This window comes from Stomoxys calcitrans, chromosome 3, assembly GCF_963082655.1.
Source record: "Stomoxys calcitrans chromosome 3, idStoCalc2.1, whole genome shotgun sequence".
NCBI classification, from domain to species: domain Eukaryota; kingdom Metazoa; phylum Arthropoda; class Insecta; order Diptera; family Muscidae; genus Stomoxys; species Stomoxys calcitrans.
In genome coordinates, this window is record NC_081554.1 from 159,708,454 (window position 1) to 159,735,969 (window position 27,516).

General features: G+C 40.8%; 1 protein-coding gene across 4 annotated transcripts in view; it reads left to right on the top strand.

The window, feature by feature from the left end:
* The window catches only part of LOC106093634 (rap guanine nucleotide exchange factor 2), a 106,432-nt gene that overhangs the window by 36,365 nt on the left and 42,551 nt on the right, over positions 1-27,516 (top strand). For all 4 annotated transcript variants that reach the window (XM_059364334.1, XM_059364335.1, XM_059364337.1 and 1 more), the window contains exons 2-3: positions 16,991-17,132; positions 17,540-17,740. In XM_059364334.1, the coding sequence (XP_059220317.1) occupies positions 17,103-17,132; positions 17,540-17,740 (231 nt within the window). In that variant the 5' untranslated portion in view covers positions 16,991-17,102. The remainder of the gene's footprint in view (positions 1-16,990; positions 17,133-17,539; positions 17,741-27,516) is intronic.

Consider the following 27,516-nt stretch of genomic DNA (forward strand, 5'->3'; position numbering starts at 1 on the left):
GCCTGTTGAGTTCTTGTTGTAGCCACATATGCATGTGGAGGTGGCGATCCACGTCAAGTCGAGCATGCTCGCTAAACGACCGACCGCCGCGGCTTAGTGGCCATTGGTTATTTAAAGGCGCACATATTTCGCCTTGTCGTATCGAGCATCATAGTTTTAGTTTTTAAGCAAAAGCTGGAGCCACCCGGTCTTTCACTGAGACTCTGCATTCGATATCGCTGATTGTCCGCGACTAACATTGCAGCTGCTCCGTATGGAGCATTCCACTATCCGCAACCTGTGGACACGCCCGGTAGCTCCCAACTAAGCTTCTCGTGTCAACTAAGAACACCACTCAGATTGGAGCTCAAAATTCCAGCCTGCGTCATGTTTATACCTATTCCGTTCCGAATTCATCGTTGGTTATCCCCTCCTTGTGCTGGCGATATTTGTGTGGCACTTTTCCATGTACAAACGTCTCCCAAAAGAGGGAGAAGTTTGCTGCGGCACGCGATCGACTATAAAAAGGAGAAGATTTGCTTTTGAAGAACTGCCATCAGCAAACTTGTTAAATACGAAGACATTTGGCGTGACGCAGTCCAGCTAGGGATTTGGGCGACTAAAGCGCATGTATTGTAGCTTTATGAAACAGTCTAACCGATCGGTAGCATGACGAAAGGGAAATCCGGATCGTTTAAAGACGAGGCTAATTGATTTGATTTATTTTTTTTTTTTTAGTTTTAGTATGCGATGTTACAATGGTAATATAATTTAGAATAGTTTCCGAAAAATTCAAATTTGAACGAAAATTTTTTTCAATTCAAATATTTTTTGTAGTAGGTCTGTTCGGGTACTTTTCAAATAAAAATTTGCAGGAGAGTAAGAACAGCCTTTACACTCTTTTGCTTTTTATATGATTTAACAGCATTAAACGTTGGAGCAATTCCTATTTCATTGATCGGCTTTCGCGGCTAAAAGACACCGGTACTTTGGTGGGGACACAATACCAGACATGAGCCAACTTAAGGGAGTAGGTAGCACGGAACTCCTAACTTAAAATTTTCTTTTTCGAGGTTACTTTTTAGAGCGTACAAGAAGCCGATTACTGGCTTAGGTATATATCTATAGTGACATGGGTCAGATTAATATCTGCACCCTCTTTTCAACCTAACCTAAACAACTGAATTTCATAAAACAGCTGTTTGATGTTGCAAATTTCTGCTGGAAAAAAACCTCCCGTAGAAATTTGCAAGCTCTTAATTATCAAACCACCGTCGCGCAGAGCTTAGCATGTCCGTCCGCCTATGACGCTGAACGGCTGGGTTCGAATCCTGGCGAGACCATCAGAAAAAATTTTCAGCGGTGGTTTTCCCCTCCTAATGCTGGCAACATTTGTGAGGTACTATGCCATGTAAAACTTCTCTTCAAAGAGGTGTCGCACTGCGACACGCCGTTCGGACTCGGCTATAAAAAGGTGGCCCCTTATCATTAAGCTCAAACTTTAATCAGACTGCACTCATTGGTGTTTGTGAGAAGTTTGCTCCTGTTCCTGCCCCTCATGGGCAAAATTTGCATTTTGCAATAACCAAACACTCCAAATTGTGCTAGCTCTCACGCGCTCTCCCGCTCTCTTATGCTGGCAAATAAAGTACGCGAACGAATTCCAGTAACAATTTTTGCAAATGTGCACAAATTTTTGAGAACGCGCATAATGTTTAAGACGATTTAACGGTGAAAAGTTTCAATAACCTTTTGCAGAAAAGGAGCGGCGAGTGATAGCATGCGAGGAAGTTTATGAGACTTTGGAGCCTTGAGACTTTGCCCGGCTTTCGCAACTAACAGATACAGGCAATTTGGTGGGGAATGTATAACAGTAAAGAATTTTTTTAGTAGCACGAAATTACTGATTTACATCTTTCCGAAGTTACTTTTTAGTATTTAGAACACACATCAAGCCCATTACCCCCTTTTCAGCCCTCTTTTCAACCTAACCTAACGGTAAGAAGTAGAAGGCATCTACCTAGTGGAATAAAACGTTTTATTAAGTGAGTCTAATTGCAGATTGCAACTATAACCTACCAATGAGACTCCCAGGTAATAGTTTAGCTTACATCACTCTATTTCCAATAGATATCAAAGTACAATTAAACCAAGTGCAAATTAAATTTGCTGCAAATTATTTGCACTACAAGCGTAAAGTTGTTCCAAACAAAGCACAACAAAGAACATGTTATCACTAAAGAAATTATCCAACAATTAATAAGTATGTATGTGTATGTATATATATTTGTACGAAGCAAACCATTGGCTCACAAGATGCGAATGTTTTGCACTTCATTAGCACATTATGTGGTGATAATTGAAGAAATTATGTCACAATGAGAGTCATATCGTAGTGCAATTTGACGTTCGTTGCTGTCTTCAATCAGTATATAAACAAATAACTGATCTAAACCAAGTTTCGACTTAATAATTTTGTTTACCTTTGTACGTACCCACAAAAAAGAGTGAGGAGATTTACATACAGACGGAGGGACATGGCGAGATGATGCACGAATTTTTATTGTTTTTCTTTATACTATAAATTATAATATTTTTATACCCTCCACCATAAGATGGGGGGTATACTAATTTCGTCATTCTGATTGTAACTACTCGAAATATTCGTCTGAGACCCTATAAAGTATATATATTCTTGATCGTCGTGAAATTTTATGTCGATCTAGCCATGTCCGTCCGTCTGTCCGTCCGTCCGTCTGTCTGTCGAAAGCACGCTAACTTCCGAAGGAGTAAAGCTAGCCGCTTGAAATTTTGCACAAATACTTCTTATTAGTGTAGGTCGGTTGGTATTGTAAATGGGCCATATCGGTCCATGTTTTGATATAGCTGCCATATAAACCGATCTTGGGTCTTGACTTCTTGAGCCTCTAGAGTGCGCAATTCTTATCCGATTGGGATGAAATTTTGCACGACGTGTTTTGTTATGATATCCAACAACTGTGCCAAGTATGGTTCAAATCCGTTCGTAACCTGATATAGCTGCCATATAAACCGATCTGGGGTCTTGACTTCTTGAGCCTCTAGAGTGTGCAATTCCTATCCGATTGGAATGAAATTTTGCATGACGTGTTTTGTTAGGATATCCAACAACCAACCGATATTGGGTCTTGACTTCTTGAGCCTCTAGAGGGCGCAATTCTCATCCGACTAGACTGAAATTTTGCACATAGTGTTTTAGTATCACTTCTAACAACTGTGTTAAGTATGGTTCAATTCGGGCCATTACCTGGTATAGCTGTCATATAAACCGATCTTGGGTCTTGACTTCTTGAGGCTCTAGAGTGCGCAATTCTTATCCGATTAGAATGAAATTTTGCTCCACGTGTTTTGTTATGATATCCAACAACTGTGCCAAATATGGGTCAAATCGGTCCATAACCTGATGTAGCTGCCATATAAACCGATCTTGGGTCTTGACTTCTTGGGCCTCTAGGGAGCGCAATTCTTATCCGATTTGCCTGAAATTTTGTACGACGGATCCCCTCATGACCATCAACATACGTGTTTTTTATGGTCTGAATCGGTCTATAGCCCGATACATCTCCCATATAAATCGATCTCTCTATTTTACTTTTTGAGCCCCCAAAGGGCGCAATTCTTATTCGAATTGGCTGACATTTTACACAGGTCTCCAACATATAATTTAATTGTGGTTAAACCGGATCATATCTTGATATCGCTCTAATAGCAGATTTTCTTTCTTTCTTTTTATACCCTCCACCATAAGATGGGGGGTATACTAATTTCGTCATTCTGATTGTAACTACTCGAAATATTCGTCTGAGACCCTATAAAGCATATATATATTCTTGATCGTCGTGAAATTTTATGTCGATCTAGCCATGTCCGTCCGTCTGTCTGTCCGTCCGTCCGTCTGTCTGTCGAAAGCACGCTAACTTCCGAAGGAGTAAAGCTAGCCGCTTGAAATTTTGCACAAATACTTCTTATTAGTGTAGGTCGGTTGGTATTGTAAATGGGCCATATCGGTCCATGTTTTGATATAGCTGCCATATAAACCGATCTTGGGTCTTGACTTCTTGAGCCTCTAGAGTGCGCAATTCTTATCCGATTGGGATGAAATTTTGCATGACGTGTTTTGTTAGGATATCCAACAACTGTGCCAAGTATGGTTCAAATCGGTCCATAACCTGATATAGCTGTCATATAAACCGATCTTGGGCCTTGATTTCTTGAGCCTCTAGAAGGCGCAATTCTTACCCAATTGGGATGAAATTTTGCACGAAGAGTTTTGTTATGATATCCAACAACTGTGCCAAGTATTGTTCACATCGGTCCATAACCTGATATACCTGCCATATAAACCGATCTTGGGTCTTGAATTCTTGAGCTTCTAGAGTGCGCAATTCTTATCCGATTTGAATGAAATTTTGCACTACGTGTTTTGTTATGATATCCAACAACTGTGCCAAGTGTGGTTCAAATCGGTTCATAACCTGATATAGCTGCCATATAAACCGATATTGGGTCTTGACTTCTTGAGCCTCTAGAGGGCGCAATTCTCATCCGACTAGACTGAAATTTTGCACATAGTGTTTTAGTATCACTTCTAACAACTGTGTTAAGTATGGTTCAATTCGGGCCATTACCTGGTATAGCTGTCATATAAACCGATCTTGGGTCTTGACTTCTTGAGGCTCTAGAGTGCGCAATTCTTATCCGATTAGAATGAAATTTTGCTCCACGTGTTTTGTTATGATATCCAACAACTGTGCCAAATATGGGTCAAATCGGTCCATAACCTGATGTAGCTGCCATATAAACCGATCTTGGGTCTTGACTTCTTGGGCCTCTAGGGAGCGCAATTCTTATCCGATTTGCCTGAAATTTTGTACGACGGATCCCCTCATGACCATCAACATACGTGTTTTTTATGGTCTGAATCGGTCTATAGCCCGATACATCTCCCATATAAATCGATCTCTCTATTTTACTTTTTGAGCCCCCAAAGGGCGCAATTCTTATTCGAATTGGCTGACATTTTACACAGGTCTCCAACATATAATTTAATTGTGGTTAAACCGGATCATATCTTGATATCGCTCTAATAGCAGATTTTTCTTTCTTTCTTTTTTTATATCATTTTTTGCCTAAGAAGAGATGCCGGGAAAAGAACTGACAAATGTGCTCCATGGTGGAGGGTATATAAGATTCGGCCCGGCCGAACTTAGCACGCTTTTACTTGTTTGTATTTCCTTTTTTATACAAAAGACTTCATTATGAAGATGGGCTTTCAATCAAAATACACCATAAGAATTTTCAATTTAAATTTTCTTTACTTCTACGTATGTCCCTTAAAAATATTGCAAGGTATAAAACAAAAACATACTAAAGTCATGCTCATTTATCAATTCTTGTGCTCACTTACTCACACATACGCACGCATGCATTCACGTCATACAGTAAGGGAGTGCATAACAAATCTATTTATATGAAACAATAACAAGAGACCTTTTTAAATGAGTTCCTCCACCTTCGGGCGCGTGCCTATCGTCCAACCCTCATATTGTTTTTAATTTCTACATACTTCTACCTACTTCCGAACGCTCATGTACGTACATACATACACATGTATACAATGTAAAATTTATATGCACCACAATTAAATGGTGTTATCGATATGTTCTACTGCCTGGCCATCATATACTCGTACGCATGGCTATGCATATTATGTTAACAGCTGTCACGCAATGCTTGCATTTTGACCACAAATTTTGTAATGCATTTTATTGAGAGTTTCCGAGCTAAATTTGTATGTGTATAGCTATATCAAGCAGCTGAGTTTACTTTTTGGATTCGTGGTGATTTGGCGTGTGTTGAGTAGCCATAGACAAAAATTTTCAATTAACTTTCTAGAGAAATAATTGTTACTTGGGTCTATATAACAGTATGTGTGTTCGCGTACTCAAAAATGTGTGCAAATTTGTACAAATTGTTACTGGAAGTCGTTCGCGTACATTATTTGCCAGCAGAAGAGAGCCGGAGGTTGCGTGAGAGCGAGCATATTTTTGAGTGTTTGGTAATTGAGGGCTTGCAAATTTCTACTGGAGTTTTTTTTTCAGCAGAAATTTGCAGCGTCGAACAGCTATTTTATAAAATTCAGATGTTTAGTTCAAATAAAAAGCAAAAGAGAGTAAAGACTGTTCTTACTCTCCCGCAAATCTAAACTGGCAATTTTTTACTGGAAAAGTACGCGAACAGACCTAGTATATTATTATATGTTTATAGAAATGGCACAAAGGGAATGATTGATTATTGATTTAGGGGGTTATATATTAGAGAAATCTTATTTAACAGTTGAAAATCTCAAATCTTCAATTCCGTCTACAAGGTTTACTTACTACTGAGGAGATTGCAAATTGCAAATTTTGCCCATGAACATTCTACTAAGGAACAAGGGCAAACTTGACACATATCAATGAGTGCAGTCCGATTCAAGTTTAAGCTCAATGATAAGGGGCTTCCTTTTTATAGCCGAGTCCGAACGGCGTGCCGCAGTGCGACACCTCTTTGAAGAGAAGTTTTACATGGCATAGTGCCTTACAAATGTTGCCAGCAATAAGAAGTTTAAGCTCAATGATAAGGGGCCTCCTTTTTATAGCCGAGTCCGAACGGCGTGCCGCAGTGCGACACCTCTTTGAAGAGAAGTTTTACATGGCATAGTGCCTTACAAATGTTGCCAGCAATAAGAAGGGAAAACCACCGTTGAAAATTTTTTCTGATGGTTTCGCCAGGGTTCGAATCCAGGCGTTCAGCGTCATAGGTGAACATGCAAACCTCTGCGTTTTTAATCTATGCCTCAAATTCCTTTCTATTGAGTTGAGACAGGAGTACGTCATATTAAGTCCCTTTCTAACCATTTTTCTAGATGTTCCTTCTCCAGTTCAGTAGTTGGTAAAGAATGCTGCTTATGTACTTGGCTCTGAAAAGAGCGACATTTTGATCCAAACGTTGGAATAAGTTCTACGCGTTCTACGATAACTGTGAGGGAAACGGCTTGCACTAATTTAAATCATTATTCGTCTATAAACCCCGATTTTAGTTTGTATATTTAAGGGAAAAATGTGGTAAATCCAATCCCTAAACTCTATTGTTGATAATTTTCCTTCAATTGCCCTTCTCAACCGACTTGGCTCAGATTCACTGCATTCCATCGAAAGTGCAATGGAATTTTATTGAGAATTCCTATGTGTGGAATCAAATTTGGGATAGTGCTTTATAATGTTGTTAATTGGATAGTTCTTTTTAATGTCTGTTCTTTTATTAATGAAATAATAAAAAGAAATTTAATTGGGGTCTCTTCGCTCAGATACATTAACGTTCATACATATCTACTACTTGTTTGTGCCATACAAATATTTTATTTGTTCGTCCTATATGTAAGTGTAGTACTATGTCAATTTTATTGTGTGCTAAGTAGTAATTTTTTTATGGCTATTGTCAAGAATTAAGAATTGTTCACGGGTGTTGTAATTGTCAAGCTGTGCTGAAAAATGAGAAAACGAATTAAGTAGCACTTAGGCAAGTGAAATCTTATTTTGTCAGGCCTTTCGGTAGGGCCTTATATTGAAAGCACATGCTATGCATAAGAGCTGGCAAACTATCGATAATAGCAACATTCGATAGTTTTAATAAATATCGATAGTTAAGATACCATCGTTAATTTTCCATCACCTACATTTCAAACGGAAATGAGAAGTAAAAATCAGGAGATCGATTTATATAGAAGCAATATCAATGCACAGACCAAATAAAACCAAGGTTAATAAAGTCAGTTGGAAGTCATGAGAGAAATCATTGTACAAAATGTTAGCCTAATCAAATGAAAATTGCGCCCTCTATAGACGCGATGTATCTTAATGGATACATTCAGTGTCGGATTGCTTAGTTTTGCAAAAAATTTAACTTTTGTGAAGTATCCATCGGAAAAATATCAATCGAAATTCGATAAAAAAAAAATGAATATCGATAGTGCCATATTATGCTCTACTATGCCTAGTCTCCTTAGAAGAATCATTTATTTCGCATGTACATCTTTCTTACATATAAAATTCAATTTGTATTTGTTAGTTTGTCGGTTTGTTTGTTTGTTCCGTATAGACTCAAAAACGGCTGAACCGATTACCTTGAAATTTTCACAGATTGTGTAGGTTGGTCTGGAAGTAAACAAAGGCTATATAATTTTTTTAATATCGGGAGGCAGCGGACCCTCCCCCTTACCATAAAAGTACTACCCAAAAATAATAGTGGACCGATCGGGACAATATGGGATTTAAATGAAAGGTATTTAAGAGTAAAGTACGAATTTCATAGCTAAAGTTGGATCCAAGTACCTGGGGGCCACCCCAGCCTCACCAGCCTCACCTCACCCCTTAAAATAGGTTTATTTGACGATCATGATAATATGGGACTCAAATGAAAGGTATTCGGGAGTAGATTACGAAAATGGTCAGGAAGTAGGAATAGGCTTTATAATGATAACGGAACGGGCCGGACCCTCCACCGTTACCCCAAAAACCCCACCCAAAATCAAAAGTGGACCGATAAGGACAATATGGGTAGTAGATAACGAATCTGGCATACAAACCCAAGTATAGGGGGTCACCCCATCGCCACAAAAACGAAAAAAATGGCATATTAGCCAATATATGGGACTCGGTTTATTTGTCCCGTATAGAAAAACGGCAGAATTTATTTTCTCTAAATTTTCGCTTATTGTATAGGTTGATCTGAAAGGAAACATAGGCTTTATAATTTTTCGGTATCGGAAGGGGGACGGACCCACCCCCTTATGCCAAAAACACAACCCAAAATTTAAAGTGGACCGATCGGCGCAATAAAGGTATCAAATGAATGGTTAGAATACGAATATGGTATTAAAATTTGAGTCAAAGTACCCATCGGGCCGCCCCAACCCAAAACTCCCCCAAACAGACATATTGGACTTTCATTTCAATATGGGGCTTAAATGAAAGGTATTCGGGAGTAGATTTCGAATCTGGCATACAAAATCAGATCCAAGGTAAGGGGGGTCACGCCACTCCTCAAAATCGCCATTAGACTCATTATTACTATATGATACTTGGCTGAACCGATTTTCTCTGTCTGGAAGGAAACCTAGAGTATTAAATGAAAGGTATTGGAGACCAGAAAACGAATATGGTATTAAAATTTGGGTCCAAGTATCCAGGCAATATGGGGCTCAAACTAAAGCTCAGCACGAGTTTGATATCCATATTTGAGTCGAAATGTCTGAGGTGCCATCCCTCCCCTAATGAAAACTTTGCCACCAGGAAACGAGAAGGTGCAAATTCTCACACATCAATGAGTACTTTGCGGTTTAAGTTTAAACTCAATGATAAGAGACCATTTTTTATAACCAAGTCCGAACGGCGTCCCGCAGTGCGACACTTCTTTGGGGAACATTTTTAAAAAGACCCTGCATGGCATTCCACCTGGCAAATGTCCCCAACATTAAGAGGGGATAAACACCGCTTTGTCCGATGTTCCGCATTTAGCGTAATAGGCTATAATGGCACGAATCCGCATTCTGGGCAAAGTGTCCCCACCCTAAAAAGATATTAGAGAGTTAAAGAAGGCGCAACGGAACGGGCCCGTTTTTGACTAGTATACATATATAGGGTGTCATTAACAAGTAAGAAACGGTAAAAATTTCCAATAATTTTTATTGGTGTACATTGTTTGGGATTGTAAGTATGGCAAAAAAAAAACTAATCTGTGACTCCTTTCATGCGATTTGGCTTCGTAAGCAGCTGAGGAGCCCCACTCTTATACGATTTTGCTGAAATTTTGCTATGCTAAATGTCTTACATGTCTATAATACGTTAGCCACTTTAAAGAATAGAATAAGTATTGTATAATGGGCCTTATTGTAGCCTATTTACCAATTTCCACCACTGTAATAAGCAGCTACACACACACACACAAATTTATATGTCTTGTTTGATGTATGTAGTGAGAAAAAATATCTCTTGAAGGTTTCTTTTTTGTTGCTAATGGCATTTTTAGCTGCTGCATCTATTAAAAGCGGGCGGGAAATACCGACATTAATTTCCGGTCTTCTTCTTTTTTTTTTGTTAATGTTCTGTTGGACATATTGTAATGTGATTTGTCATTTCTGTCTGGTTGCAAAAAAAATGTATTGGCATACATGGCCCCAATTGAAATGTATCGGAGACGCTAACATTGGACAATAACATAATTGAAATATCCTGTGGCAACAGGTCTAGGATATTTTGTCAATTTTTTGTTTAAATTTCCAGTAGAGTAAGAGATTAATGAAAAAAATTAAATAAGTAAGAAAAAAAGTTGGTCATATTGGTCGGGTAATATTTGTCGAAGCACGGAAGACGAAAATCACTGTCTCCTGATTGAGATGGCCTCACATGAAATGAGGAGACAGTATGTCGGAGTTCGTAGAGCAGCATTTTGGTATGTCTGTATATTATTCTACTGCATGCTGCTCAACTTCCGAGTCTACACTTGTTTTGTATGTAGTCAACAAGGTTTCTTTGTCGGCACCCCAAGTGCTGCCGGCAAGTGACTTTCTAATTACGACTTTCTCACAAGTTGCAATAGCATGTGCGGAGTAACTGCATTGGGTGGGGTCAAAGTAATAGGCCCCGTGGAACCAGTTTTTGGTTAAATACTGAGTACTTATGATACTCGATATGGCAAGGTGAGTTATTGGTGCCTTTAAATACTTACTCACCTATAGAAGCTTAACGAGGATCGCTTACTGAACATGCAAATATGCGGCCACTACAGGAACAACGTGTGCCTGATACAACACACCACCGGGTCACTGTCCATGGTTGAGGGCAAAATACCCTTTGAAGTCTACAAGTCAATGAGACTGGACGGCGTTCTGCGTACTGCATGCTATGTTGCAAAGCCCAGCACCATTCGCCATTTGACTTCTTGTGATTAGAGATTTGCACGACAGTGATTTTCCTCTCACACTCAAAATGTTATTTTCGCACGCTCACCTACGCGTTTTTTATGTGGACGCACGCTATTAAAAATTTTACTCACGCCCGACAATATCACGTGATGCTATTTAGAAGCTACGTTTTGCTGGTCTACATACCGGAAGGTTAGGATGTTTTCATCCCGAAGACGAGGAAACCGAGCCACTTTCTGCCCAAAAACTACAGGCCAATCAGGCTCATCTCTCATACGGGAACAGTCTCGATACTTCACTGGTATACGGCGATCAGCATGCTTACATTAAGGGTCAATCGGTTGATAGCGGTCTTCATAATGTGCTGTCTACCATTATACTCACTTAGACGTTTTCGTCCATTGTGATACCACGGGATCAGACGCAGGAAGATACCTTCTAGTTCCTTCCGTTGGACCATCCAGATCGCTTTTAAAAGCCCAACAACATGCGACACATCCGCTAAATCAGACAGGTTCTCAAAGAAATGGGGACCTAAAGTGGAACTTCTTCTGACTGCTAGTGCGGGACACACACACGGAAGATACTCTATTGTCTCATTTTATTCAATGTACTCACAGCTTCTGCAAAAGTCGTTGCTGCCAACCTTCAGCCTGTCAGCATGTTTTCCGATTAGACAGTGACCTGTCATGACGGACACAATGACTGAGAGGTCTCTTATAGCCAATGACAGCAACACATAGTTTTGGAATGCTCACAGCCCCCTCTTTGTGACCATCTATCACTCGTTGTCCTTCGGGCCTGGTCCTGAAAAATTTGCTTACATGTCGCTAGAGGCATACCCACAGATTCCAGTTTCCCAGGAATGTGTAAGGTAGTTTCTAGTTTAGTCGCAAGCTCGTCCGCTTTACAATTCCCTAGAATATCTCTGTGGCCCGGCACCCAGAACAGGTAAATTTTGAACTATTTAGCCATCTCGTTAAGAGATTTGCGACAATCGAGGATGGTTTTTGTGTACAGAAATACATTCTCCAGGGATTTAATGTTGGTTGGATACCTCTAAGGGAATTTGTGTATGAGCGACTTCAGTTTGGCGAGCTTCTTGGATATAGAAGGGGTTTTTCATAACTTGAAGCTGAAATTCATACATGGCGCTATGGTGGATTGAGGATCATCCCTTTTTCTTGAATTGGAATGTTACGAAGTCGAATGCCGAAAAGAAATTGAGGGCTTGGGGGACGGTACACTGGATTTTTACCGCGGCTTTGCTGACCGAAAGAGGCATTGAATGTATTTTTCTATCTTAGGTCTTTGCACCAGTACGTTGGGTGTGTGGAAACGAAGATCGCCATAAGACTGAGATATTCAGATACATGGCGCTCCTTCAACTTTGGGCATTCTTGCTGGGGAGATGGAGATGCGACGTGTGCCCGTCAGACGCAGGAGTCTTTTGTAGGGGGGCATTGTCTTTCAAGCGGAGTTTTTTTTGCGGGTCTGAAAGCACTTGAGACTATTTCGTTGCAACTCTTCGATCGGATTATCACCTTATACATAAAAAGTCAAGCGGAATAAGGTTGAGTCTACTTGGAGATAAAAAAAGTTTCTTCAAGCCATGGGACAGGCTATCAAGCTTTGCTGCGGCCTTGGTCAAAGAGGGGTAATGGGCAATGATGCGGCTGATGGAGAGGCATTGGGTTGATTGCTGAAAAAGTCAACACTACCCTGTGTGAGCTCCTTGGTTTCACTTATACTGGGACAGATGGTCCTAGTAGCCGAGTTGTTAGCGTGCGGATGTCGTCGATTCGATTCTTATCAGAGGGCTGGTCTGTCGCTATTGTGGTATCACAATGTCAATTTTGATATCACAATGGAATTGTCTAAGGGAGTCTGTTTAGAAAAAGTCTTCCATCCTATCCAATACTGGGGCTGAGAAAGACTTAACTGTTGATAGCAATCGTGCACAATCACTACAAAGTCAGGCGGATTTCTGAAGGGTTTTTGGTGACGAGTAGTAGATGAAGAGGGTTGAGTATCTTGTATTGTTGTTGTTGTTGTAGCAGTGTGTTATACAAGGAGGTGGCAGCCTTTGCCGATAAGGGGCGCCATCGGGTCATCCGGTACGTACAACTGGCTGTCATGGGATTGTTGTTGTTACTGTTGCTATAACAGTGTGTGGTGTTCTAACTTCGCCTGCTTGATCCAGGAACTCTGCGACTAAGATAAGGTGCGTCCAGAGGGATCTGGGTCTGAGACGAGTGGGTCTTACTGGACAGTAGTCAAATAGGTGACGTGTGATCCCTGATCACAATCGGCGCATACTTCCTGCACATTGGCATCAATCTTTGCTCTATAGGAATTGAGGCGTCTGCTTCTGCCGGATCGTAATTGAGCCAGAACTACTCTGGTTTGTCGGGCGAGGTCAATTTCTTCAGATGCAATGGTCGTTCTCCAAGGTCCACATTCACCCGTTAGCTATTCACCGCATCTGCTACCGTGTCTGCATGCATGTTGTCTAGGCCCGCTTAAGCTAGAAGTTGAATTGGAAGTGTCACATTCAGGAACGTACTGAGAAGGCTCACAGATGTTGACGGACAGTAGGCTTGAAGTGGGGCTTTAATCCGAGGATAGTCCACTGGCTCTACATAAGGATTATTAGAATTATACTTAGTTACGCCTCAGTAGTTTGGTGGACAGCTATGGAGAAAAAGTCCAGCATAATGACCATATTACAGGTTCAGAGAACATGTTGTCTTGGCATAGACGGAGCGATGAAGACCACGCCCACTAGGGCACTGGAGACTATTCTAGATATCCGACCCATTGACATACAGATTAAGTGTGAGACAGCCACTGCGGCTATGAGATTTAAGGCGATAAGAGAATGGATTGAGGATGGGAATAGCTCATACCATCGCGGTATAATCGAGGCAATGATAGAAAACCTGGAAGAAAGGGAAGAGGTTTCCAATCGGATACCTGAGATGAACTTTGAAGTCGATTGCAAGGCACTGCTGCCATCAACATAGTCTTGGACTGACGGAACCCTAGTATTGCCATCTGGAAGATCATCTTACACGGATGGATCAAAGCTAGAGGACAGAGTGGGCCTGGGGGTCCACATTGAGAACCCAGGGACTGAGATCTGTTTTAGACTGCCTGACCACAATACTGTCCTGCAGGCGGAGATCCGGGAGATCACGGAATGCGTGAGGCGATGTGTTGTAAACGCGAGGACGTCGAGTATGAACATCTTTAGGGACAGTAAAATTGCCATAAGGGCAATAACAACCAGGACGGTAAGGTCACGAACAGTCTTGGAGTGTAAGAAGGAAATTAATGCCTTCTCTGAGTATGGCAAAATCCATATCGTTTTGGAAAGGGCAGACGATTTGGCGGTAAAGGTTAGAGGACTGCCGTCAATAAACTTGGTTAACCCAAAGCATTTCGGGTCTACGCAGTCCGAGTTAAGGGAGTGGGCGACGAATGCGCATGCAACATTGTGGAACAGCGAAGCGATCGCTAGTACGGCGAAAATCCTATGGGCGATCCAGATCGTGAGAAGGCGAGGCTATTACTGAAAGGAAGTAAGAAGGAGGTCAGTATAGCTATTGGTATCACAACTGGACACATAGGACTACGAGCTCACTTATGTAAAATCGGTGTGGCGCATGTGTATGACATATGGGGAAGATGGTGAGACGTTGGAACATTTCCTTTGTCATGGACCGGCTTTCCCGTCTAACAGACACCGCCACTTGGGTGGAGACACAATACCAGACATGAACCAACTTAGGGGAGAGGTATTAAGGAAAATTAAGGATTTTGTAAGTAGCACGAAATTCCAAACTTGAAATTTTCTTTTTATACCCTCCACCATAAGATGGGGGGTATACTAATTTCGTCATTCTGTTTGTAACTACTCGAAATATTCGTCTGAGACCCCATAAAGTATATATATTCTTGATCGTCGTGACATTTTATGTCGATCTAGCCATGTCCGTCCGTCTGTCCGTCCGTCCGTCCGTCTGTCTGTCGAAAGCACGCTAACTTCCGAAGGAGTAAAGCTAGCCGCTTGAAATTTTGCACAAATACTTCTTATTAGTGTAGGTCGGTTGGTATTGTAAATGGGCCATATCGGTCCATGTTTTGATATAGCTGCCATATAAACCGATCTTGGGTCTTGACTTCTTGAGCCTCTAGAGTGCGCAATTCTTATCCGATTCGAATGAAATTTTGTACGGCGTGTTTTTTTATGATATCCAACAACTGTGCCAAGTATGGTTCAAATCGGTTCATAACCTGATATAGCTGCCATATAAACCGATCTTGGGTCTTGATTTCTTGAGCCTCTAGAGGGCGCAATTCTTACCCGATTGAAATGGAATTTCGCACGAAGTGTTTTGTTATGATATCCAACAACTGTGCCAAGTATGGTTCAAATCGGTCCATAACCTGATATAGCTGCCATATAAACCGATCTTGGGTCTTGACTTCTTGAGCCTCTAGAGTGCGCAATTCTTATCCGATTGAAATGAAATTTTGCACGACGTGTTTTTTTATGATATCCAACAACTGTGCCAAGTATGGTTCAAATCGGTCTATAACCTGATATAGCTGCCATATAAACCGATCTTGGGTCTTGACTTCTTGAGCTTCTAGAGTGCGCAATTCTTATCCGATTGAAATGGAATTTCGCACGACGTGTTTTGTTATTATATTCAACAACTGTGCCAAGTATGGCTCAAATCGGTCCATAACCTGATATAGCTGCCATATAAACCGATCTTGGGTCTTGACTTCTTGAGCCTCTAGAGTGCGCAATTCTTATCCGATTGGAATGAATTTTTGGCACCAAGTATTTCGTTATGATATCCAACAACTGTGCCAAGTATGGTTAAAATCGGTCCATAACCTGATATAGCTGTCATATAAACAGATCTGGGGATTTGACTTCTTGAGCTTCTAGAGGGCGCAATTCCTATCCGATTTGGCTGAAATTTTGCATGACGTATTTTATTTTTACTTTCAACAACTGTGTCAAATAAGGTTCAAATCGGTTCATAACCTGATATAGCTGCCATATAAACCGATCTGGGATCTTGACTTTTTGACCCCTAGAAGTCGCAATTATTATTACCGATATGCCTGAAATTTTGTACGACGGATCCTCTCATGACCATCAACAAACGTGTTTATTATGGTCTGAATCGGTCTATAGCCCGATACAGCTCCCATATAAATCGATCTCTCTATTTTACTTCTTGAGCCCACAAAGGGCGCAATTCTTATTCGAATTGGCTGACATTTTACACAGAACTCCAACATATAATTTAATTGTGGTCCAAACCGGACCATATCTTGATATCGCTCTAATAGCAGAGCAAATCTTTTCTTATATCCTTTTTTTTTTGCCTAAGAAGAGATGCCGGGAAAAGAACTCGACAAATGCGATCCATGGTGGAGGGTATATAAGATTCGGCCCGGCCGAACTTAGCACGCTTTTACTTGTTAGAGGTTACTCTATAGTTTTTAGAGCGCACAAGAAGCCGATTACTGGCTTAGGTGTATGTCCATAGTGGCATAGGATTAATATCTGCACCTAACTTTTCAACCTAACCTAACCAATAGTGACCATTTGAAATTAGTAAAGAGAAAATAATTGAAAAGCCATACATGGCAAATATATATTCATTTATCAATTCATGTTAGTATTGGGTTGCCCAAAAAGTAATTGCGGACTTTTCATATAGTCGGCGTTGACAAATTTTTTCACAGCTTGTGACTCTATAATTGCATTCTTTCTTCTGTTAGTTATCAGCTGTTACTTTTAGCTTGCTTTAGAAAAAATGTGTAAAAAAAGTATATTTGATTAAAGTTCATTCTAAGTTTTATTAAAAATGCATTTACTTTCTTTTAAAAAATCCGCAATTACTTTTTGGGCAACCCAATATATTAAATTTTTATTCAAATAATTATTTATCTAACATTTGAACTCTTTTCTATTTACAGCATTCGCATAAAGGAATTTTAGCCAATTTTCTTGAAACATTCGAGGAAATCTGAAACGAATACCAGCGACTGGTACAGAGATTCGTAAAAAAGCATTGCCTCTGCACAACTAATGGATCCATATCATCATATACGTCAACATGTAAGTATGGTAGCTGCTACGACTCGTCTTTGCAATGGGCTACCACGATGTGATGTGTAACTATCGTTTTTTTTTTTTTCGTTTTCCCCCATGCCCTCATACGGCAGGGCATTTCACACATTTCTCTAGCACTTCTTGTACATTGTGGAAATGAAAAAAAAAAAACGAAAAGAAAACAAAAAACAAAATTACACATGTAGTCACATGCTTTATTGCATTTATGTAGTAACAATATATACATAAACAATTTTTATTAATTTAATTTCCTTTTTTTTCGTTTTTTTTTTCTTCATTGAATTTTTGATGCGGCAACAAAAATGTTTGTGTGTGTCTACGGGCGTTTTAATATCTCATGGTTTGTGTATGTGTGTGTGTGCGTATGTATGGGTTTGTACATGTTGTTGCAGTATCAACCACCCTCTAGGCCAGAACTGCATCAAAAATGCAATCGCGGTTCACATTCCAGTGATACAAGTTCAGCATACAGTGGCAGTGATACCATGGCATCCGTTTACGGTTCATCACTGGACGGTGAGGAGATTGACTTCTCCGGTTTGGTAGAGTCTACAGTCGATTCCGATGAAGAAGATTTGGCTGAATCTATGGACGTAAGTATTGAAAATATTAAAAACTATTCACTTATATATACATACACATATACATAATTACAACTCTTGCATAGTGTCATATAAGCTTTCTTTTTTATCTCTGTTGCACTCTAAACCACAGTGGTGGTTAAAATTTTTAGTGTGGTGATGTGTTATAAAACAAAACGGGAGTCATAAGAAAATCCTTCCTGCCAAATTTCGAGAGAATCTGTTAACAAATGAGCACTTTATTGCAATATTTCTCAAAATCGTAAGAACATATATATGGGAGCTATATCTAAATCTGAACCGATTTGGAGCAAACTTCTCAGCCATTGTGGTACTTATCGAAGAAAACGTTGTGCAAAGTTTTGGCAAGATTGGTCAATAAATGCGCTTGTAGTGGCTCTAGAAATGAAAATCGGGCGCTATACATATATGACAGCTATATCTAAATCTGAACCGATTTCTATGAATTTCACCAGTAATTTTCAAAGTCATAAGAAAATCCTTCCTGCCAAAGGAAGGATTTCCCAAAACCGGCTTGGGGGGTGTTTTGAGGGATGGGCGGCCACTCAGTGAGTTGGCCTTGAAAATATATATAGGATTCGTGTTCTACTCTAAAAACCCTCTTTTTTGAGCCTCATATTGCAATAGTCAGCAAATACTTCCTAGTTCCTAGTTAGGGGGTGGGGTGGCCCCATAAACACTTTTCCCAAATATTAATATCAGATTCGTGCTTTACTACCAAAAACCTTTCATTTGAGCCCTATATTGCTATGGTCGTAAATTTGTCCCCGTTGGGGATGTTTTTGGGGAGAGGCGGCCGCACAAACGCTTAGTCCCATATTTGGATATCAGATTCGAATTCCACACTCAAATACCTTTTATTTAAGCCCCATATTACCATAGTCAGTAAATAAGTCCTGTTTGGGGAAGGGGTGGACCCCCAGAAGTTTGGACCCCCACTTGGTCCCATATTTGGATATCACATTCGAATTCCACACTCAAATACCTTTTATTTAAGCCCCATATTACCATAGTCAGTAAATGAGTCATGTTTGGGGAAGGGGTGGACCCCCAGAAACTTTGTCCCACATTTGGATATCAGATTCGTTTTCTACTCGTAAATACCTTTCATTTGAGTCCCATATTACTATGGTCGGTAAATATGTCCGATTTAGGGGTGTTTTGGGGCTTGGGGTGGTCCCTCTAGCACCTGGTCCGACAATTGGATATCAGATACGTTTTCTTATCCTAAATACCTTTCATTTGAGTCCCATATTGTCGTGATTGGTCTAAATATATGTTTGGTAGGTTTTAGGGTGGGGCGGCCCCCCTAGGTACCCCATCCAAAATTTGGATACCAAATTTTTATTTTTAGGGTACAATATGAGATCACACAGAATTTCGCTTAAATCGCACCACCCATATCCGAGATCTGGCGTTTCTGAAAATTAGGATAAGGGGGAGGGTCCGCCCCCTTCAAATATGAAAAAATGTAGTACTCTATTTTCACCACGGGGTCATTATGCACCATCTGTAAAAATTTCGAGAAAATCTGTTCAGCCGTTTCTGAGTCTATAAGGAACACTCAAACAAACAAATCTACAAACAAACAAAAATTGATTTTTATATATAAAATATATCCAAATCTGAACCGATTTCCACCAAACTTCTCAAATATTATGGTAATCGTTGAGGAAAGCATCCACTCCCTTTAAGACCCAAATTTGCATTGTGAGGGTTGGTAAGGGGGGTGGGATGTCCCCTAGGCAGTTGGTCCCGAATGTTAATATCAAATTCGTGGTCTACTCCGAAATACCTTTCATTTCAGCCCCATATTTTCATAGTCGGCAAACATGACCTGTTTGGGGGGTTTTTTGGGGGATGGGGCGGCCGTTCAGTGATTTGGCCCTAAACATATATATCAGGTTCGTGTTCCACTCTTAAATACTTCGTATTACATATTGGAATTGTCAGCAAATACGTCCTATATGGGTGGTGTTATGGGGGTAGGTGGCCCCATACAAAAATATTCCTGAATATTGATATCAGATCCGTGTTTTACTCTCAAAGACCTTTCATTTGAGCCCCATATTGCTATGGGCGTAAGTTTGTCCTCTTTGGGGGATTTTTTTTGGCGAGGGGCGGCCCCTTAAACACTTGGTCCCACATTTGGGTATCAGATTCGTATTCTACCCGCAAATACCTTTCATTTGAGTCCCATATTGTCGTGATTGGTCTATAAATATATTTTGTGGGTTTTGGGAGTGGGGCGGCCCTCATAAGTATCCCATTCGCAATTTCAAAATTTTTGCAAGATTGGTCGATAAATGCGCATGCAGTTTCTCTAGTAGTGAAAATCGGGCCATATATATAGCTATATCTAAATCTGAACCGATATCCATAAAATTCGCCAGTAATGTGGAGGGTCAAGAGGAAATCCTTCCTGCTAAATTTCGAGAGAATCGGTTAACAAATGACTATTTTATTGCATTATTACTGCAAATCGGACGAATATATGTATGGTAGCTATATCCAAATCTGAACCGATTTTTTCCAATTTCAATAGGCTTCGTCTCTAGGCCGAAAAACATGTCTGTACCAAATTTTGAGACGATCGGATGAAAACTGCGACCTGCACTTTGTACACAATTTAACTTGGACATACAGACGGACGGACAGACAGACAGGCAGGCAGACGGACATATCTAAATCGAATCAGAAAGTGATTCTGAGTCGATCGGTATATTTATCAATGGGTCTATGTCTCTTTCTTCTGAATCCACACCTTTAAATCATAACCAAAACGACCACTTTTTTGTGGGTGATATTTTTATACCCTCCACCATGGATGGGGGTATACTAATTTCGTCATTCTGTTTGTAACACCTCGAAATATTCATCTAAGACCCCATAAAGTAAAGCTAGGCTCTTGAAATTTTCCAAAAATACTTTTTATTAGTGTAGGTCGGTTGGGGTGGTAAATGGGCCATATCGAATCGAATCAGAATGTGATTCTGAGTCGATCGGTATATTTATCAATGGGTCTATCTCTCTTCCTTTTGAATCCACACCTTAAACTCATAACCAAAACGACCACTTTTTTGTGGGTGATATTTTTATACCCTTCACCATAGGATGGGGGTATACTAATTTCGTCATTCTGTTTGTAACACCTCGAAATATTCATAAAGTAAAGCTAGGCTCATGAAATTTTCCAAAAATACTTTTTTTATTAGTGTAGGTCGGTTGGGATGGTAAATGGGCCATATCGGTCCATGTTTTGATATAGCTGCCATATAAAACGATCTTGGATCTTGACTTCTTGAGGCAGTAGAGGGCGCAATTATTATCCAATTTCGCTGAAACTTTGCGTGAGGTGTTTCGATATGATTTTCAATAACTGTGTTTAGTATGATTGATTTGGCTGATATAGGTGCCATATAAACCGATCTTGAATATTGACTTCTTGGGCAACTAGAGGGCGCAGTTCTTATCTAGAGGAGAATGCCATGAAACGTTATGGGCATTAAAGTACCCTATAACCAGGCTATTGGGAGCCACTGTGGGGCATAATGCCCGCCTATCTTACCCAATCACCCGGGTTCAAATCCTGTCAGCGAGAACACCTTAAAACATTTTTCAGCGGTGGTTATCCCCTCACCAAATGCAGGCGACATTTGTGAGTATTTCAGCCATGTACAACTACTCAACCAAGAGGTGTCACTTTTCAGTGACACGCCGTTCGGACTCGGCATAAACGAGGAGGTCCCCTTATCATTGAGCTTAAATTTGAAACGGGCAGCACTTAATTGATATTGTGAGAATTTAGTCTCTCTAATTTGTTCCGCAATGGGATGTTTGGGAAACACTAAACACTAATAACCAGGCTATTATGGCTAGACAGTGGGTCGGTAAAGTCGGGACTGTAAACTTGGCCATTATCTGGGAAACAACTACCAACCGGCGGTATACACTTTGTCTAGCTCTATTTCGGAAGTACCAGACCAGACTGCTATCCCCATGCATTCCTTTAAGAGGTCACAAGCTACAGGCGCTGGCGATATGGGTCTATACTGCACGGAATGTTGTATCACAAAGGTCAATTTCTCATCTACACTCCTTAAGATATCCTTGCCTAGCAGATTGTACCCGTGACAAAGGTGCAGGCTGCAGGTGTTGGTCAGCTTTGTCTCTTTGAACGCTGCAACCAAAATGTTTTTCCGACTCATAAAATCTACTAACTCGTCCATTTTGCCTTGGAGACTGTTGCAAATCAATTGCAAGATTAATACACTTCCCGGCAATATTGGGGTTTATGTGTTGTGCCTATATTGCCGCACTGTAGAGGTGGGAGGAGTCACATAGTTTTACGACGAGGACGTCGAAGGCGATGACGCTTATGACACACTCTTGTCTATGTTCGTACAACACCTTGCAACGGGATAGCTGTGAGCACCACCCAGGCCAGAACATGGTGGTTCGATCTGTGTGGTGTTCATTGCTGTCACGAGAAGCTTAGCTGCGAACTACCGAGCGAGTCCACAGGTTGCGGATAGTGGAATGCTCCATACGGAGTAGCTGCAACCGCAGTCGCGGACAATCAGCGGCATCGAGCGGAGAGTTTCAATGAGAGGTCGGGCGGCACCGGCTCTTGCACAAATACTAAGTGCCTAGGATGCTCAATAGCAAGTTAATGGCGACGATCGGTCCTTTGGACTGGAATGAGCTTGCTCATCTACAGGAGCTGGATGAGGATCGCCACCTCCACATGAAAATGTGGCTACAACAACAACAACAACATATTCAGTGCGCCTACGCTCCCGTAGTGGCATAAGGTCAGAGCAAGATCGGAAATGCACCCACTCTATGCACCGCTTACACCTCACCGACACTGACCAATGATGGAGGTGGTTCTGGCAAACCGAACAGGGCCAGAATCTCTTCAATCCCGACACGGACCAGAAGCGTGCGAGGAAGGCACTCCGATATGTGTCTCCCATGACGAAAAAAAGTAAGAATACGTACACTGAGGCAGCAGCCCTTTGTCGATGAAGATTTCCATCGGTTTAATCCGGTATACAGAACCGGCTGCCATTGGATTGATAATTTTGTTATTATTTACTGTGTGGGAGAGCAAGTATTACAACTTTATTGAATGAGCTTACTTTACTTACTTTAATTGGCTATGACAGAATATTTGTTCCACTAGCCGAACGTAGAATAGCGTTCCAAGCGCCTCGATCTTCTGCGCTCATTCTAAAATCTCTGACACCAAGTTTCGAAGTGTCTCCCACAACATGATCTTTCCAACGAGCTTTTGGTTTTTCCCTGTCAGTAGCAACGCACCAGATGAAGGAGAGGTATCGGGAGAAAAGGAGAGAGGAGAAACGTCTATTCCGCAGAAAGAGAAAGGAAATGAAAAGACGTGAGTGTAAGCGAATTGAGATGTACAGGAGTCAGAATGAAGTCCGGAAATTCTACCAAAGAATTAAACATCAAACCGATGACTTTGGTGCAGGCACATCCTCCTGCAGAGACAAAGAAGGAAAACTGGTAACTGACACAGATAACATGCTGAGGATATGGAAAGAACGTTTTGCCCAACTGCTAGTGTCAGATGTTGGTGGCGAAGAGGATACCGCAGAACCAATCACTGATGATGGTATAGAATGTTTACCTCCTAGTCAGAATGAGGTCCAAGTAGCAGTGACCCGACTAAAGAACAACAAGGCAGCAAGAGCCGACGGGTTACCCCTGAACTATTTAAGACCGGAGGCGACACGCTGACAAGGCGTATGCATCAGCTTATGTGCGCAATCTGGCTAGAAAAACGCATACCCGATGATTGGAACCTCAGCATACTATGTCCCGTACACAAGAAAGGAGACAAGGCGGAATGTGCCAATTGCAGAAGAATAAGTCTCCTCCCCATCGCATACAAGATACTCTCGAGCGTATTGTGTGAAAGATTAAAACCTAAAGTCAATGAGATTGGGCCCTGGTATACCCACCCTAGACCATATTTTCACACTGCGCCAAATCCTGGAAAAGACCCGAGAAGGACAAATCAACACCTACCATCTCTTTTTTGACTACAAGCCGCCTTCGATACTCCTTTACGTTCAAAGGTATTTCAAGCCATGTCTGAGTTTGGTATCCCTGCAAAATTAATAAGACTCTGCAGGATGACACTTGCTGATACGTGTTCCTCAGTAAGAATAGGAAAGAATCTCTCCGAATCATTTAATACCAAACGAGGTTTCAGACAAGGAGACAGCCTATCGTGTGATCTCTTTAATATCCTGCTGGAGAAGATAGTACGAAATGCAGATGTATACGAGAATAGATATGGCACACTAATCACAAGAGAACATATGCTACTCGCCTATGCCGACGACATCGATATCATCAATCCTATGGCAGCCGGTTGTTGTCATCGGCAAGGGCTGCCGCCTCAGTGTATAACTCACTGCTACAACAAAAACAACATCGATATCATAGGTCGGTCACCGGAAAAAGTAACTGCAGCCTTTGAAAGAATCGAACGAGAGTCAGTGAAAATGGGTCTGGCAGTAAATGGAGATAAGACGAAATGGATGGTTTCAACTCCAAAAAAGCCTTGCACAACCGAGCAGATAAAGAAAATTGAGAAAGTTGGGAATCACGACTTTGAGACAGTTAGTAACTTTATCTACCTCGGCAACGCCGTAACCGAAACGAATGACACCAGTTTTGAGATTAAGCGAAGAATAATACTTGCAAATAGATGCTACTTTCGACTAAGTAAGCAGTTTAGAAACAAGGCCACCTCTCGACAGACGAGGATTACATTATATTGGGTTGCCCAAAATGTAATTACGGATTTTTTAAAAGAAAGTAGATGCATTTTTAATAAAACTTAGAATGATCTTTAATCAAATATACTTTTTTTACACTTTTTTTTCTAAAGCAAGCTAAAAGTAACAGCTGATAACTGACAGAAGAAAGAATGCAATTACAGAGTCACAAGCTGTGAAAAAATTTGTCAACGCCGACTCTATGAAAAATCCGCAATTACTTTTTGGGCAACCCAATACAAGACACTGATACTACCCGTGCTGTTATATGGTTCTGAAGCATGGGAACTTGTGAAAGCAGATGAGGCTTGGGTGCGTGCTTGGAGTATTTGAGAGAAAGATTCTTCGTAAAATATATGGACCAATTTGCGTTAACGGAGAATATAGGCAACGTATGAAGCACGAGCTGTATGACGACGATAGCATAGTTACACGCATCAAAATACAACGGCTGCGTTGGCTAGAATTATTGAATGAGCACATGACAATTTATCTACAATAGATTTCCCGGGGTCAAGGTGCTTAGGGACCACTAGACACAGAAGATTTTCTATTAAGGACTTTAAAATCTGTGGCTATATGAGAATTGACTAATATCCTTTATTTTGAGCTGAATCTAAGGTACTTAAAGATAAGTCGACATTCTTTGGGATGACTGACAGTGGAATGAATGGGTGACATGCCTAATGGACCTCGGACTTCCGAGTCACTAGAATCTTTGTGTGCATTTACTATGTGTATGCGTGAGAGTGAATTGATAAAGAACCTACATGACGGCATGGGTGTAAGATGGCTTGAAATGACTGAACCGCAAAAGGCTAGGTGAACAACAGCACAGCCATAATCGACCTTAGGTTTCTAAGTTAAGTGAAACTTGCTCAATGTTGAGCATTGCGCGATGGATTTTACTTAATGGGATGTTTGTAGGAAAAAATGTTTTATGATATTTAAATTTCACTTGCAAAAATCTTTTCGATTTTGTTCAAAAGTTTGCAATTAATTCCTATGTGTGTAGTAAAGGCAAGCCAATATGTCGACTCTACTCTGATTGACTTCTTTTTGAAAAGTTTTTTCTTCATAATTGTTTCATTTTGTTTTTTGTTTTAGTCTTCTATTTTTATATATGCTTTGCCACATTTAAACTTTCTATTTTTGCTGTTGTTTGTTTTGTTTGTCAAACTTATTTAAATTAGTTTGGTGTGTGTGTGGCTGTTTTTATTTCACTTTTTTTTTTCTTTCTTTGAAAAGCGTGGTTTCATGTTGTAAATCTTGAGCCCTATTTGAGTATTCAAATGTCTTCGCCTTCGCTGCTATGGTTTTTGTCGCCCGTCATCGTCGTCGTAGTGGCAACTTTAGACCGTCTACATTTTCACAGCTTTTGTTAACTTATATGGCAAACAGAAATGTGTGCATACACGTATCGAATTACATTTCTTAAGACATTTAATATGGTAGCTTCTCTTTCGCTGGTTGTAAATGGCGAGGGGCCAAGAGTGATGTGGAATGATTGATTGCAATAAGTTAAGGCTGGTACGATATAGCCAGAAAAGGGCATTCATGTGAAAACAGTATTCTGATCTGTTGGTTGGTAGATGGACAGCTTACAGATTTACTTACCTTAATTGGCAATGACAGAACATTTGTCCCACCAGCCGAACCAAGCACCTCAATCTTCTGCGCTACCTCTCCAATTTTCATACCCAGTTTCGAGATGTTTCTCTACACGATGACTTTTCCATCGGAGTTTTGAGTATTGTTGTTTGGTTTTTTAGTCACGCTCCTGTAGGTGAGCCAGCTCGTTCCGGTCTAAAAGACCGATCGCCATTGATTATTTAAAGGCGCCAATAACTCGCCTTGCCATATCGAGCATCATAGGCAGTCAGTATTTATGCAAGAGCTGGTGCCGCCCGGCCTCTCCGGGAAATCGGTGCCCGATAGCTCGTAGCTAAACTTCTCGTGACAGCGATCAACACCACACAGATGGGACCTCAACGTCCCATCCTGCTATCCCGTGTTTTGGTCTTCTCCTTTAGTGTATAGGGCTGAACTGTATTTTACAGGGTAGTTCGCAAAAAAATCTAATTTTTTGCATACCCCCTAATTTTGACCCCAGGGACACGAATGTGCAGTCCGTTTTTGGGGCTCGGGCCAGTTTTAAAAGATTGCAAAAAGTGTTTGTGTGGGCGAATCCTATATTCCCTCCACCGTGGATCGCATTTGTCGAGTTCTTTGCGCGGTATCTCTTTTGAGGCAAACAAAGAATAATGAATAAGAACTTTATGATATTGCAGCTATATCGAGTTATAGTCCGATTCGGACCATAAATGAAATGAATGCTGAACAAGTCATTGTTTAATATTTCAGTTCATTCGGAAAAGAATTGCGCCTTGTAGGGGCTCAAAAAGCAACATCGGGAGATCGGTTTATGTGGGAGCTGTATCAAGCTATAGATCTATTCGGATCATATTGGATACGTATGTTGAAAGTCATGGGAGAAGACGTTGTATAAAATTTCTGCCAATTCAGATGAGAATTGCGCCCCCTAGAGGCTTAAGAAGTCAAGATCCCAGATCGGTTTATATGGCAGCTATATCAGGTTATGTACCATACATAGCCCAGTCATTGGAAGTCATAACAAAACACCTCATGCAAAATGTCAGCCAAATCTTATGAGAATTGCGCCCCCAGCGGCTCAAGAAATCAAGATCCAAAATCGTTTTATATGGCAGCTATACCAGGTTACGAACCGATTTAAATCATACTTAGCACAGTTGTAAGTAGTGATATCAAAAGACCACGTGCAAAATTACAGCCATATCGGATAAGAATTGCGCCCTCTAAAAGCTGAAGAAGTCAAGACCCGAGATCGGTTTATATGACAGCTATATCAGGTTATGAACCGATTTGCACCATACTTATCACAGTTGTTGGAAGTAATAACAAAACACCACG